This window comes from Mesoplodon densirostris, chromosome 8 (assembly GCF_025265405.1).
Source record: "Mesoplodon densirostris isolate mMesDen1 chromosome 8, mMesDen1 primary haplotype, whole genome shotgun sequence".
Lineage (NCBI taxonomy): Eukaryota > Metazoa > Chordata > Mammalia > Artiodactyla > Ziphiidae > Mesoplodon > Mesoplodon densirostris.
In genome coordinates this window covers 41,018,032-41,032,425 of record NC_082668.1, presented here as the reverse complement: position 1 = coordinate 41,032,425, position 14,394 = coordinate 41,018,032, and the positions used below count along the sequence as shown (strand labels likewise).

The following is a 14,394-nucleotide window of genomic DNA, read 5'->3' as shown; positions in this document are numbered from 1 at the left end:
CCAAATTAAGCCCTGAAACAGTCAATTCTCTTTCTCAATAACCATTGAAATAATGTGAATTTTAAGTTGATTGCTAAGGAAAAATGCCATATAAACAGTTGATAACATAAAGGTCTAGAAATTCATAGCTAAATTAATTGAAAAGTAGGAATTAGCACCCTCTCCTCAAACATCTATACCTGTGTCCTTTGCTCCATGACACTTACTTCCTTTAAATACAACCAATATGCAGAAATCGTTCTTATCAAGAGAGAAATTTTTTTACTTGAAAAATTTAATATAGGAGAGATAGCAAATAACATAAAAACACTTAATACATATCATCCAGGATTAGTACATGTTAACCCTATTACTTTTGCTTCAAACACACATGCATACTTAGGGATGTCTATATATCTGTATATAGATGTATCTATATATCTGTGTGTATGTATGTTATGTATATGAAGTCCCTTTTGAGTGCCTCTATCATGACTTTAACATATCCTTCCATAGTCTGATACTTTGCAACATATGTACAGACGAACAATATACAGTTTTGCCTTATGTGCTGCTAAAAAATTATTTAAATACTTTATAAGTATACTGAATTCTTGAACTTTTTTTATTCAACAATATATTTCTGGTATCTGTCTGTGTTGATATATAAGGGTCTAGTTTACTACTTTTACCTGCTATGTAGTATTCCATTCTATTAATGTATTAGTTTATTTATCCGTACCTTTCTTGACAAATATTGACTTTTTTCCCCAACTGTGTGCTTTTTATCAATAATGGTGCAATGACTATCCTGTATGTATCACCTTGTATACATGTAATACAGTTTCTTAGTGTAAATATGGTATGTATCTAAAAGCAGAGTTGCTCAGTCATAGTGTATATATTTTTTTAATAGATCTTTATTGGAGTATAATTGCTTCACAATACTGTTAGTTTCTGTTGTACAACAAAGTGAATCAGTCATATGCATACATATATCCCCATATCCCCTCCCTCTTGAGCCTCCCTCCCACCCTCCTAATCCCATGTCTATGTCATCGCAAAGCACTGGGTTGATCTCCCTGTGCTATGTTGCTGCTTCCCACTAGTTAACTGTTTTACATTCGGTAGATGTTGATGCTATTCTCACTTCGCCTCAGCTTCCCCCTCCCTTACCGTATCCTTAAGTCCATTTTCTATGTCTATGTCTTTATTCCTGCCCTGCCACTAGGTTCATCAGTACCTTTTTTTTTAGATTCCATATATATATGTTAGCATACGGTATTTGTTTTTCTCCTTCTGACTTATTTCACTCTGTATGGAAGACTCTATGTCCATACACCTCACTGCAAATAACTCAGTTTCGTTTCCTTTTATGGCTGAGTAATATTCCATTGTACATATGTGCCATATCTTCTTCATCCATTCATCTGTCGATGGACACTTAGGTTGCTTCCATGTCCTGGCTATTGTAAACAGTGCTGCAATGAACACTGTGGTACATGTCTCTTTTTGAATTATGGTTTTCTCAGGGTATATGCCCAGTAGTGGGATTGCTGGGTCATATGTTAGTTCTATATTTAGTTTTTTAAGGAACCTCCATGCTGTTCTCCACAGTGGCTGTATCAATTTACATTCCCACCAACAGTGCAGAAGGGTTCCTTTTTCACCACACCCTCTCCAGCATTTATTGTTTCTAGATTTTTTGATAATGGCCATTCTGACTGGTGTGAGGTGATAGCTCATTGTAGTTCTGATTTGTATTTCTCTAATAATTAGTGATGTTGAGCATCTTTTCATTTGCCTCTTGGCCATCTGTATGTCTTCTTAGGTGAAATGTCTATTTAGATCTTCTGCCCAATTTTTAATTGTATTGTTTGTTTTTCTGATATTGAGCTCCATGATAGCTAAAAGCAGCGTTGCTCACTCATAGTGTATATGTCTTTTTAACTGTACAAGATATTGTCAAATTGTCCTCCAAAGAGGTTGTAGAAATTGCAATCCATCGAGTCCAGAAAACATGGAGTTCCTACTTCTTACTTGGTATTACCAGACTTTTTGATTTTTTCAAATTTAATAGTATGAAATAGTATCTCATTATTTGAAATTGCATTTTATGATTACTAGCATCTTTCCATGAGTTTATTGGCTATTCATGCTTCAATTCCTTTGAAATGCCTTTTTATATTCTTTTTTAAAATTTTATTTATTTAATTTATTTTTATTTTTGGCTGCGTTGGGTCTTTATTGCTGCATGCGGGCTTTCTCTAGTTGCGGCGAGCGGGGGTTAACTCTTCATTGCGGTGCGCGGGCTTCTCATTGCGGTCGCTTCTCTTGTTGCGGAGCACAGGCTCTAGGCACGTGTGCTTTAGTAGTTGTGGCTCATGGGCTCAGTAGCTGTGGCTCGGAGGCTCTAGAGTGCAGGCTCAGTAGTTGTGGCGCACGGGCTTAGTTACTCCGTGTCATGTGGGATCTTTCCAGACCAGGGCTCGAACCCATGTCCCCTGCATTGGCAGGCGGATTCTTAACCACTGCACCACCAGGGAAGCCCCTTTTTATATTCTTTATCCATTTTTCTTTTGGGTTATTTTCTTTCAATTGATTTAAAGGCATGCTTTATGTATTCATGATATCTTTGTTTTATGTGTTGTGAATATATTCTTCTAGTTTGTTGCCTTCTTTATGCCTTTATATGTGGTGTCTTTCATTACATAAAATTAAGAATGCTAATGTTGCCAAATTTATCAATCATTTCCTATATAAGCTCTGTTAAAGGCACACTTCTTACATTAGTTGAGTTAGTGACAGAATACATGAAATAGAATAACCAATAACAAATACAACAAAGTTATTTTCAAATTCTTGAGTTTTGTAATAGCTATATTGGAAAATAATCTTACATGGGTTTATTTTAAAATGAACAATTTCCTAGAGCTATATCATTTCTACATTGCAGCTTGCTGATGATATTCAAGTCCATTGGTACCAGGAGTGACTTTCCTTTTTAAGAAATAAACAATGTATATAGGTAAAAATTAAATAAGATACAAGGATATAATGTACAGCACAGGAAATATAGCCAATATTTTTATAATAACTTTAAGTGGAGTATAATCTATAGAAACATTGAATCATTATGTTGTACACCTAAAATAAATATAGCATTGTAAATCAATTATACTTTAATAAAAATATTTTTATTAAAATGTAATTCACATACTACAAAATTCACCCAAGAAAATAAATATTTTTAAATACAAAAAAGAAAGAAATAGACAAAGTATAAAAACAGAAACAGAGACTCCATCTACATATCCAACAAGCCCACTGCCTGAGTTTATAGTTACTGATTCAAATGACTCAAACTCCAAAGTAAAATAAAAAATAAAGATCTGAGAATATCCCAAAATGTTTCAATAATCATTAAATATTATTTATTAAGCATGCACATGTAATATATTGTGTCACAGCATACAACTATTTATTTGCTCATCCAAATGAAGTAAAAGTCTAGAATTAACATCATTTGTCATTTGTATGTAATAATTATAAAGCTACTATATGTAAGTAAATTTCTCACACTTCTCCAAAGGCTCAACTTCAGAAAACATGCTTATTTTCCCAAAAGGGCAAAAATGTAGCCTTGCTCTTTATATATAAATCAGTTTTCAAATATTTTAAAATTCAACCACATAACATATAGAAATTCATGCCAACTGTGGTGTTTAACAATGTACAAATATTATAAACTATATTGTAACTCAAAATATTTAGGACTATACCATCTAAGGATTATTTAACTAAGGACAGGTGAACAATAATCATGATTTCTGTTTTGCAATCATTTTTGCTTTTAATAATTCCAAAAGTAGAACTCTTTAAATAAAAAAACACAGACTTCTAGAATGAATCAAAAGAGTCCTATCCCAGCCAGAATTCTGTAATAAATGTTACTACTTTATCAACAACCAAACTATGGTAGAAACATCATACTCCATATTAATTGCCCAAGAGTCTTCATGAGTATCTAGCATGCTACATCCTGCTTTCAGAACTGCCAGAACACCACAAGTTGAAGGTCACCACCTGGGCTGAGAAGTGACGCCCAACCACCAATACATCTTGTTCAGGATAAAATGAAGTGAAATAACTATGGAAAGTGATTATATCCCTTTGAATTATGCTCCAACCACAGAGTAAAAGAAAATAACTTTTTGGCTTTAGTTTTACAAATATGGCAACTATCGAGCACACAGTAGAAATGGTTAGAGTTAAGATTATCATGAATAATATGAATGAGACTATTAACACTTTGAGATAATAAAACATTGCTGATATGGCCAAGCATGGCTTCCCTTTAAGCCTATGGAGGTTACAGTAGTAGGTGCCCCAGTCACTAGGTACAGCAAAGCATTATTTTACTCTGATCTCCTACATTTGAGAGATAATATCAAAAATGAAAAAGTCTCTTGAAAATTTGCCATTCTAAGCTACTCTAAAGTTTAAAACTAAAGCTCACCTAACCATCAGAAAAGAAAATATAATTGGTCAGTATTAGGAAGGTCTATCAAGTTGGCAGTGAGTACCAGTGACCAAATTTCAACTTTCTTATCTGATTTCCCATCTTAAATTCTCAAAACCATAAAGTAAATAGATAACGTCAAATCAGCAAACAGGGACAAAACACCTTTCGAGAAAAAAATGTTGAACGAAAATATAAATATAAATATAAATATAAATACAACCTCTCTTCTACTCTGATGAGGCAAGCCAGGTATAACCTCCTGCTCCCTTCTGTGATGGGACATTCTACTCATCGGCCTCTACAGACTTTTCGTTCTCCAGTACCACCTCCTTTGCCAGCAGGGTGAGAACAAAATCAAACTGATTCCAGTGATAAGAAATGAATTATCACTAAATCAGCATCTTATACCTTCAATGTGAGTATCCTACGAGTCTTTAAGAATATAGGCTGCCAACATTGGCACGTTATTTTCTAAAATGCTCCACGACGCCTGATGATAGGAGACTGCCCACTTCAAGAAGCAGTTACGTACCTCAGCAACATAACAAGGTCGGCATCACTTGAAAGACGCACCAATCCTGGGGTTCCTTCAGTTCGGATAAATTGGATCTTCTCCCTATTCAAGCAAAGAAACAGCTCAAATATGTGTAGTAGACTTTTGGGACATAACTCAGTACTTTAGGTACCATTTTTTTTTTAAAACAATGGTCACACATTTTTGGGGGGACTATTATATGGCAGCTACTGTGCCCTAGGAATACACAACCAAGAAAAACGTGGTCCTTGCCTTCAAGGAGGACCTTGCGAGCATGAACATCACCCAGTTCTAACACTGCCAAAAAAATTATTTTATTGCTTTCATCTTTTGCTGCCTAAATACTACTGTGGGTAGCAGCACCATCCAACCAATAAAACTCAGTTTCTGCTTTGAGTTAAAAGCCTTGTTGTGGGCTTGAATCTAAGCAACAGTCTGGACCATTCAGGCTGATTCTCTCTTATTCCAAAAAGGGAGTGTGTAGGGATATTCATTTATTTTCCTGAGGATATACCTCTACATTATGTGTAATGAGTACATTCCTACTTGGAAGCAAGTAGTATCTATAAATTATATATTCAATATAAAAGCATATGGCCCTCTCAAATAACTGAAACCTAAACATTTTCAGTTACTATAGTTGGTGAAATAGATTGTGCATATACTTGTGCAAATGTACATATACATACACATATCAAACACAACGATGTGAGTTATCTGGACCATTATTTTATTATAGTTATATGTGATAACACAAGTTTTTGTTTGTTTGATAAGTCATCGTTTTGCTAGTTTCAATTCTTTGTATGAATATAAATTCAGTAAAATTTTTCCTGGTTGCTTCCCCTCATTTACATCATGCCATTTCAAAGCACACCATATCAATTTTGATAAGATGAGGCCAAAATTAAGAACATAAACTATGGTACTGAAAGCATTACATTTGATAGGAACATAGGGGTCAACACAAGCATATAATTTTATTCTAAGTGCTAATGACAATATATTCTGATTCCTGTATACTATGAAATAAAATATCAATCTCTGATGTAAGTATTTATTTAGATTTAGTTCTTTTCCACAGAGTATCTTGTTTTCCTGTTTGATATTTACACAAAGCTCTAATGAATTTTATATTCCCAAATTTCAAATTCTAATTCAATTGCATGCAGGCTTGAAAGTAATGAGGTGAAAGGCAAGGTTTAATTGTTGAGATGAAAAATTCCCTAATGTACAGAAAAGTCAACTGATACGCTCTTAGCCACACAGCTTACTGGGAATGATAAACAGAGTATAGCCCTAGGCTTCTTCTGCCTAGATCCATTTTACATAACCTGTTAGCATATGATGCACCTAATCTTTGATATTATCAACTTTTCTTTTTGGTCCTTTATTGCCAGTAGCAATATTATATGTTTTATATAATTTTTATATGATCTAATTTTATATTATGAAATTTTATTCTATAGCTATATTATATATACTATATATAGTAGCTAGCTACTGGCAATATAGATACAGATATAGCTACACATATAGATGAATGGCAGACATATATATAAAGAAACTATTCAGAAGAGAAAGTCCAGCCTCTCCTCTCTGCTTAAGGTTATTTCAGTCTGAAGTCTCAAATCAAGCAGAACATTTTTCCTCGAGTGTTACAATCATATGTCTGAAGCACATGACAGAAACCAAGGCCCATTATCTGGTAAATGGCTTTTTGATAAGAGATGTAAAAGTTAGTTTAAAGAAAGCTAAATTAGAGAAAAGTTATCTTGGAGGAAAAATGAACTTGACCAAAGAAGTACTCTTGTAAGGGTCAGTAACAATATGTTTTGATCTTGAAGAATCAAAAGCTGTCTCCAATAAATATACAGTTTATCTCCTCAGTCTATCACTACAATGAACGAGGCAAACTGAACACAACGAGAAAAGAAACGGGCTGAGCACTCTCCTCCACTCCTTTAACTGGACCCACACAGAAGGGGTTGAGTGATGAAAAAGATAGCATGCTCCGGACTATGGCTTGTATGTATCCTGTGATAGCCTGTGAACAAGGAACAGATCATAGCTTCCTGAGCCAGAAGGATGACAGGGTGAGGGAAGGAAAGGGAAAGACACCAGCGTAAACATGCCAATTGGGAAACTTTTCATCATTTTCCAGATATTACCTAATGAGGCAGTGAAGGCAACTGGTCTGATTCTTTGGGCCAGAACATACCAGAGGCAGGCTGAGACTAGTTCTCTATGGGCCCAGCTCATTTATCACAATGGCAAGTGATGGGTCATGTGCTTCCGGAACAAGACACTGGAGCATGTTATCTGATGTACATCACACCACTAAGGACTTTATTATATTAATATGCGTTCATTCAGCAAACATTTTCTGAGTGCCTACTGTGTGCTGGGCATGGTACCACATACTGGGAATCCAACTGGGTGTAAGACACAGCCCCTTTCTCAAAGAGTTCATGGTGCAGTGGAAGAGAGACAGTCCATGGGCAATTCCATTATGACACGAAAATATTTAAATTATTCCATTCACTTAACTGAGCTCTGTTTAGACCTTATACCCACTCTTCTTCTAATAAGTCCTTCACGAAGTTATTTCACGCAGAAACAAAGAAGGCATTGGTTTATTGACTGTCAAGAAAGCAGATCAAGGCTGAGGAAGAAAAAGAAGTCAGTAGCTATCCTCAGAAATGTCACCAATCTTTCCTGAAGGGGAAAAAACGGGAACTACTCCTCGGTTATCAGGTCCTTGCCCAATATTCTACAGGCTGGTATTTCTTTTCTTCTTTTTTTTTTTTTTTTGCGGTACGCAGGCCTCTCACCGCTGCGGCGGGAGTCCGGACGCGCAGGCTCAGCGGCCATGGTTCACGGGCCCAGCCGCTCCGCGGCATGTGGGATCTTCCCAGACCGGGGCACGAACCCGTGTCCCCTGCATCAGCAGGCGGACTCTCAACCACTGCGCCACCATGGAAGCCCCAGGTCAGTATCTCTTAAACTGGCATCGTTGCCTACTAGAAATCTACAGACATAATCTTGAGTTCTTGGAGAATTTTAAAATGCTGTGTTTTCACTTTGATGATCAAAACTGCTAACATGAAGTAAGCTATTGTGGACAATCTAGATAACATTCATGACTCAACATTACTAAGTGACTTCAACCTCCCATGTTTGCATTTACAAAACACTTGTTGCCAAGTGATCAGAGGTGAACTTTCAGGGTGTTGATGAGCAGGGCTTTGATATTAAATATGATAACAGTCCCTGTCTGCTACTCACACGCAATTCTTTCGCCATTTAAAAAGACAAGACTTTTCTTTGGAAGTATTAATTTGCAAATTAAATGATCATGATGAAGTGAGACAAGGTAATGTATGTATAAATTGCCATGGGCTAAAGAGAAAACAAAATAAATGGACTTAAGAAGTGAATTATGCATTTATGCTAAATAAAGCAAAAAAGATGTTATGGTTTATTCTAAGAACAAAAGTTTTAATATAGTTTAGAAGTAGAAAAGTGGCGGTAGAATCATCACAGGGTACGTTTAATGATGTATTTTTCTTCAGTACTGTACTTGGGGGTGCACCATTAAATGAACTGGCTCTTCACATAGATAAAAATAAGCTATTTGTTAAGAAAGAAAAGTGATGACCACAATAATGCCACAGATGCATGATATACCATTAGATGCAAAATCAAAAGAATCAAGTCATAACACAAGTGAAACCAAAAGCACAAATGTATCTTTCCACTGACACTGGTCTCAACATTGGTGATCTGGCTTCTGAAAAACAAAACCTTCTCACAATATCATTCATTCAAATGTTATTTTTTTAGTTTTTACTTAATTTATATTTCTTTTGGTTTTATAGCTTATAAAAGCTGTAAGGATAAGAAGATTATGTATATTTTATATTTGTATACATTTAAGTTTCATTAAAATAAAAGTGGTTAAAATCACCATTGTAGATCTGCAATGCTTCTTTTCCTTTTAGGATGGAAAATAACAGATTTGGCTCCTAAAAAATTTCCATGAGTCCACCCAGTGTCTGAAATAAACATAAAAAGTTTGAGAAATGTTGTTGATGATTCATATGACTCTGATTAGAGGGACATTTGAAAGTTACATTAATGTATTTATTCATTTATTTTATAAATTTATAGAGTTAGAAGGAATCCGTGGCAGTCCTCTAATTTCTTTCTTTACTGCCTTCACCATAATGAAGAAATTCTATTCAATTTTAGTGGTTTATAATGAGAATTAAGATTACATTCAAATAACATTTTATCATTTGACCATCTCTGAATGGGCATGTTTCTCACTGTGCCCTTTATAGCACATTCCAGCATTTTCTCCACCGCACTTTCTCACACGGCCACTCAGTTATAACTTCAGTTCCTTTTGAATTGTGAGATTCTGGAGGGCAAAAGCCCTTCCTCCTTTATCTTTGTGCCTCCAAGCACCTAGCACTATGCTGTGCACACAAGAAGTGCTCAGTAAAATCAAACCAGGCACATGATCAGTTAACACCAAAACAGATTTGGCTCCTAACAAATTTCCCTGTGTCCAACTCAGTATTTGGAATAAACTTATATTTATAGCATTTTTTTGTTGTGGTGGAGAAAAGAGAATCAGAAAGCTAACATTAGATTATTGACTAAAACAGAACCCACTGTAGGAAGCGCAAAGACAGGTAAAGGCAACCTCTTAATAAGAAAACATAGCTGTTATAACTAAGAGATTTATACAGATGCTAGACTGTAGTGTCTACTGTAGTAGACATAGTGACAACCTCAGGAAAACGTCTCTGGCTATTGCTGTCTCTCAGATGCCCATGGCCTTCAGATGTTGGTAACCACTTCCTCCAATGCATAGAATCACCCCAGAAGATCAACTCAAGCAGAAGATCATCTGAGGATAAGGAACATAGTCTCAAGACCAGAATTCCCACAGAAAATATCCTCATTGAAACCAACCAACATTTTGGTGAAATTAAAGTAGGGCATGTGATCAAAAACAATCCAAAGCAGGAGTGCCTCTAAACCACAACACTCTCTGGACTGTAGACTCTGCACACACACGGTTCCTGTAGATACAGTTTAGTAAACCTTCAAAAATATATATGTTGTTAAAAGCTGCCTTAGGGCAGTTTTAGAGAAATCGCCATGACCTCTCTGATGGTGTAACGTCAAGAAAGGAAAATTAGTACTGATCATTCTTATTCCTGATTACAGTCACAGGGCACGGTCTGACTTGAAAGGTAAGAGCCAGGCAGTAGAAAGGTCAACTTTTTTTTCTACTTCTCATTATACAGGTTAGGTTTGGAGATACAGGTCCATTATTATCTCGTGATTCTTATGGATGCAGAGAAGTGACATCAATTAGCCATATATGTAGAAGCAATATGTGTTGTAAATGGATATAAATCAACTGCGCTAAGAATTCAGAGTTACTTAACTCTCTCTGCTCGTTTCTTCATCTTGAAGTAAGTATAGTTATACTATCTGCCTCATAGGTTGGTGGATTTAATGAACAAATGCAAATAAAATGTTTAGCACAGAACTATTATATAGTAGCACTCAACCATTTTAAGATATTGAGTATATTATAAGATATGCCTCATAATTATTTATTAATTTTTCAATGGACAGAATCATCTACTGAAAATAGAGCAAAATAAGATGTCTAGTCATATGCTCCCTTTTTTTGTTTCTGTTGTTGGTAAGCTATTTTAACCATGCTATTTACCTTGGTTAATTCCACAAATATCTATTGAGTACTTCTATGACATGCAGTAGATAAGACCCTGACCTCTCCATAAAACTGAAATAATGCTGTGAGTACCAAAGAGATAATACATATGAAGGGTTTACAGTTCTCATAATTCAATGGATAATGGGAGACATTATTCTCAGTAAAGCAAAATTCTATGTAAAGCAAAATCATTTTGGACTCTAAAAAAGGAATTTAGTTATTATACAAAAAAACATGTGGGGCTTCCCTGGTGGCGCAGTGGTTGGGAGTCCGCCTGCCGATGCAGGGGACACGGGTTTGTGCCCTGGTCTGGGAAGATCCCACATGCCGCGGAGCAGCTGGGCCCGTGAGCCATGGCCACTGAGCCTGCGCGTCCGGAGCCTGTGCTCTGCAACGGGAGAGGCCACAACAGTGAGAGGCCTGCGTACCACAAAAAACCCCCCAAAAACCAAAAAAAAACAAAAAAAAAACATGTGGTTATAAGACACCTTACCTAAGGCATTCTAACAGCTTGCACCGTAAGCCCATCATTATTCTGAAGAATTAGTATCTAGGGTATACTAGAATGCATAATTGGTGGCTTATATTTTCTTATGAATTATAATAATTTATTATGTATTTGATAACAAGTGTTTTAACTGAAAATATATTCAGGAATTGAAACTATGTTATATATGAATATATTTTATTTTAAAATCAATATATATATAAAAACAAAAAACCCCAATTGGTTATAATATAAGGCATTAAAACGGACAAGTCAGTTAAAGAGCGTGTAAAGGGACAGACAGTGTAAAGGCAGTATTTTTTCAACAGTGATATAAAATGACAAGGTAAGGGAAAAAAGAACTTCAGGCACCAATTTTTGGAAAACAGTACTACAAAAACTAGTAGTTTTCTAGATTTGGCAGTTTATTATTTAGAAAACTAAAAACAAAAAGTCCACCCACAACAGAAACAAAAACATAAAATACTTTGGGAAAACCTAGACAAGAAACATTCAGTTCCTAAATAAATAAATAAGAAAATTTTATTGTAGGAAATGAGGGGTTGAACACATGAAAAAAACTGTAGCTGTAGAATAAAAAATGGAAAACTAAATATTCTAATCGTATCCAAAGTAATTTAAAAATTAAAAAAAATCCCCATCAAAATCCCAATGTAATTTAAAAAGTTGAGAACATTATTCAGAATTTCATCTCAATACTCAAAATAATGCTATGTGCTAGAGAATTTTAGCCAAGTTTTCAAAATAAATAATTGTTATGCTATCATTTCCTGAGATCTAAAATAACATACTAGAATATACAAAGATATATAAATTGTTGTATTAAAAAGATGGATTCTTTATATATGTGATTTTGTGTACTGGAAATGTAGTTACTTGCCCTTTGGGATAAATAGTTTTAGGTGCTATCATTAAGTCCCAAATATATTGCTATGAAATTGATTAATTTACCAAATATTTCTCAAACACCCACTTTATTCAATATAAGATATGAGGTCCCATGAGGATTAAAAAGATGAGTAAGTTACATACCTTGACCTCATGTAGCTTGTACTTGACTTGGAATAAAGTGTGTAAGAAAACATATGGTAGAAAAATACGAGATGTTTTTAAACATTTTAAGCACAGATGGTGATATTATGCCATTTCTACTGTAAGCTATAAAATTCAGACACATAAGATACCTGATTTTTGGTGTAATGGCACCCTGATGGGTCTGCAAGAATGTTTTCTGTAAAATGTACCCTCAAGGAACAGAGAGTAATGACTTATTCAATGGGATGTACCCACTTGTATGTAGGACAATGTGCATGAAATAAGGAGATTTTAACTTTAGCCAAGTAAATTTTTCTGAAGACAGTTTCCGTAACTATTTAAACCCACTGCGAAAGACCAAAAAGAAAAAAAAATACATTATTAACATAGAGGGGATGTGTATTTTGTTTGCTTTGTAAGAAATGCTTCTGATTTACTAATAACTTAGAAATTTAAATATATATGCAAAAATCATATTTCGTTGAAAACCATTTTGTGCTATCACAAATGGTAATGCATTCTCCATGACTTTAGAAATGGCTTATTATTCTCCTGAGTTTGGGAAAAGCATTGAGGCTGGAATCCATACTGATATTTTTCTTTGTTCCACACAGAGTCCACATCTGATGAGCTACTGAAGAAGGATGACAGTTTGCTGAACTCTTTTCTTGATAAATGCAACAGAATATAGCAAAAATCAATAGTGGAACAGACATACCTAAAACATGGTTATTCTTCATGTAAGAAAATGGTTTGAAAACCGACTGAATCATTTGTTAGCCAGAAAATACAAGGCTTCGGATAAATATCCAGTGGATGAACATAGTCGTAATTTGGGAAATCTTGAAAATTTATATCAAGGAACTTTATTTATGGGAAAGTAGTTTAACAAATACCTGGGTGTAATACTTTAAGAGAATCTAAACTAATCTTGGCTATGAGGGGTTTTCTTTTGGGCCTAACTTATCTTAAGTGATTGTATAGTTATTTAAAAATTAATAGTTACAAGATTCCACCCATGGAAAATGTGAAAACTAGACATTTACAGGATGTACATGTCAAAAGCCTATACACTACCATATCTTGGCATATGCATTCACATAAAACATAAGCAGCAATTATTTTTCTTCTGCAGAAGCCATAGAATAGATATCAGGGGCTAAGAATCTGTGTTCCTTACTGTCCTAGGTAGCAATATCTCAAACCTCTCATTAGATCTACGAGAAGATTATTGCCTGAGAAGATGTTTTAATTCAGCTTTGGATGGCTTCTAAAATGATATGTCAATGACTTTGCCATGATGTTTGGCCTTCAGTAATTTGTACTGAACCTTGAGCCAGAAGGCTCAGTCCTCTGTGCAGGCATGGAGCAGTCAAGGCTGGTTTCATCACATACATGTAAAAAATTTTAGAACAAAGCTTCCTATAGGACACAGTATAAGCACAACACTAGAAAACCTTCCTACACAGAAGTTAATCATGGAACTCAAGATACCCTTCCTGTATTTTAACTACGTCCACAGAATCACATGATGCCATTTATGCATATGATCAGTCTTAGGGATAATGGTATTGAGAATCAGTAAATTTGGGGGTAAATTACTTTAAACTGAGTCCTTGTAATACACTAAAGAAGTGAAGGACAGATTACTAATACAATACTACTTTAAATTTGTTGTATGCTTTCTATTGCTTACGTTGTACCAGGGGCTGTAAATACATTATCACATCTAATCTTCAAAAGGACACTGCAAGTTAGAAATTCCTATCACCATTTTACAGATGAGGAAACTAAGACTTGGAGGGGTTAAATGCTTCATTCAAAGTCTGGTGAGTAAACTGCAGAGCCAGAATTCAAACCAGGTCTGTTTGACCCCAAACCTGAACTCTTAAGATCTATATTCTACTACTTTCTAAGTGTCATTATTAATGCTGGTCTCCCAGTTGGGAGACAGACTATAACTCTCTAAATAACACTATGTGGTGTCAATAAATTATTTTAATCAGGTGTTTAAAAAAATTCAGTAATTATGCTTATGGAAATTTTTC

The 14,394-nt window shown here is 35.0% G+C and overlaps 1 protein-coding gene across 7 annotated transcripts in view; it reads right to left on the bottom strand.

The window, feature by feature from the left end:
- Nucleotides 1-14,394, bottom strand: part of HECW2 (HECT, C2 and WW domain containing E3 ubiquitin protein ligase 2) — a 404,779-nt gene that overhangs the window by 54,026 nt on the left and 336,359 nt on the right. For all 7 annotated transcript variants that reach the window (XM_060105711.1, XM_060105717.1, XM_060105714.1 and 4 more), the window contains one exon: nucleotides 5,037-5,120. In XM_060105711.1, the coding sequence (XP_059961694.1) occupies nucleotides 5,037-5,120 (84 nt within the window). The remainder of the gene's footprint in view (nucleotides 1-5,036; nucleotides 5,121-14,394) is intronic.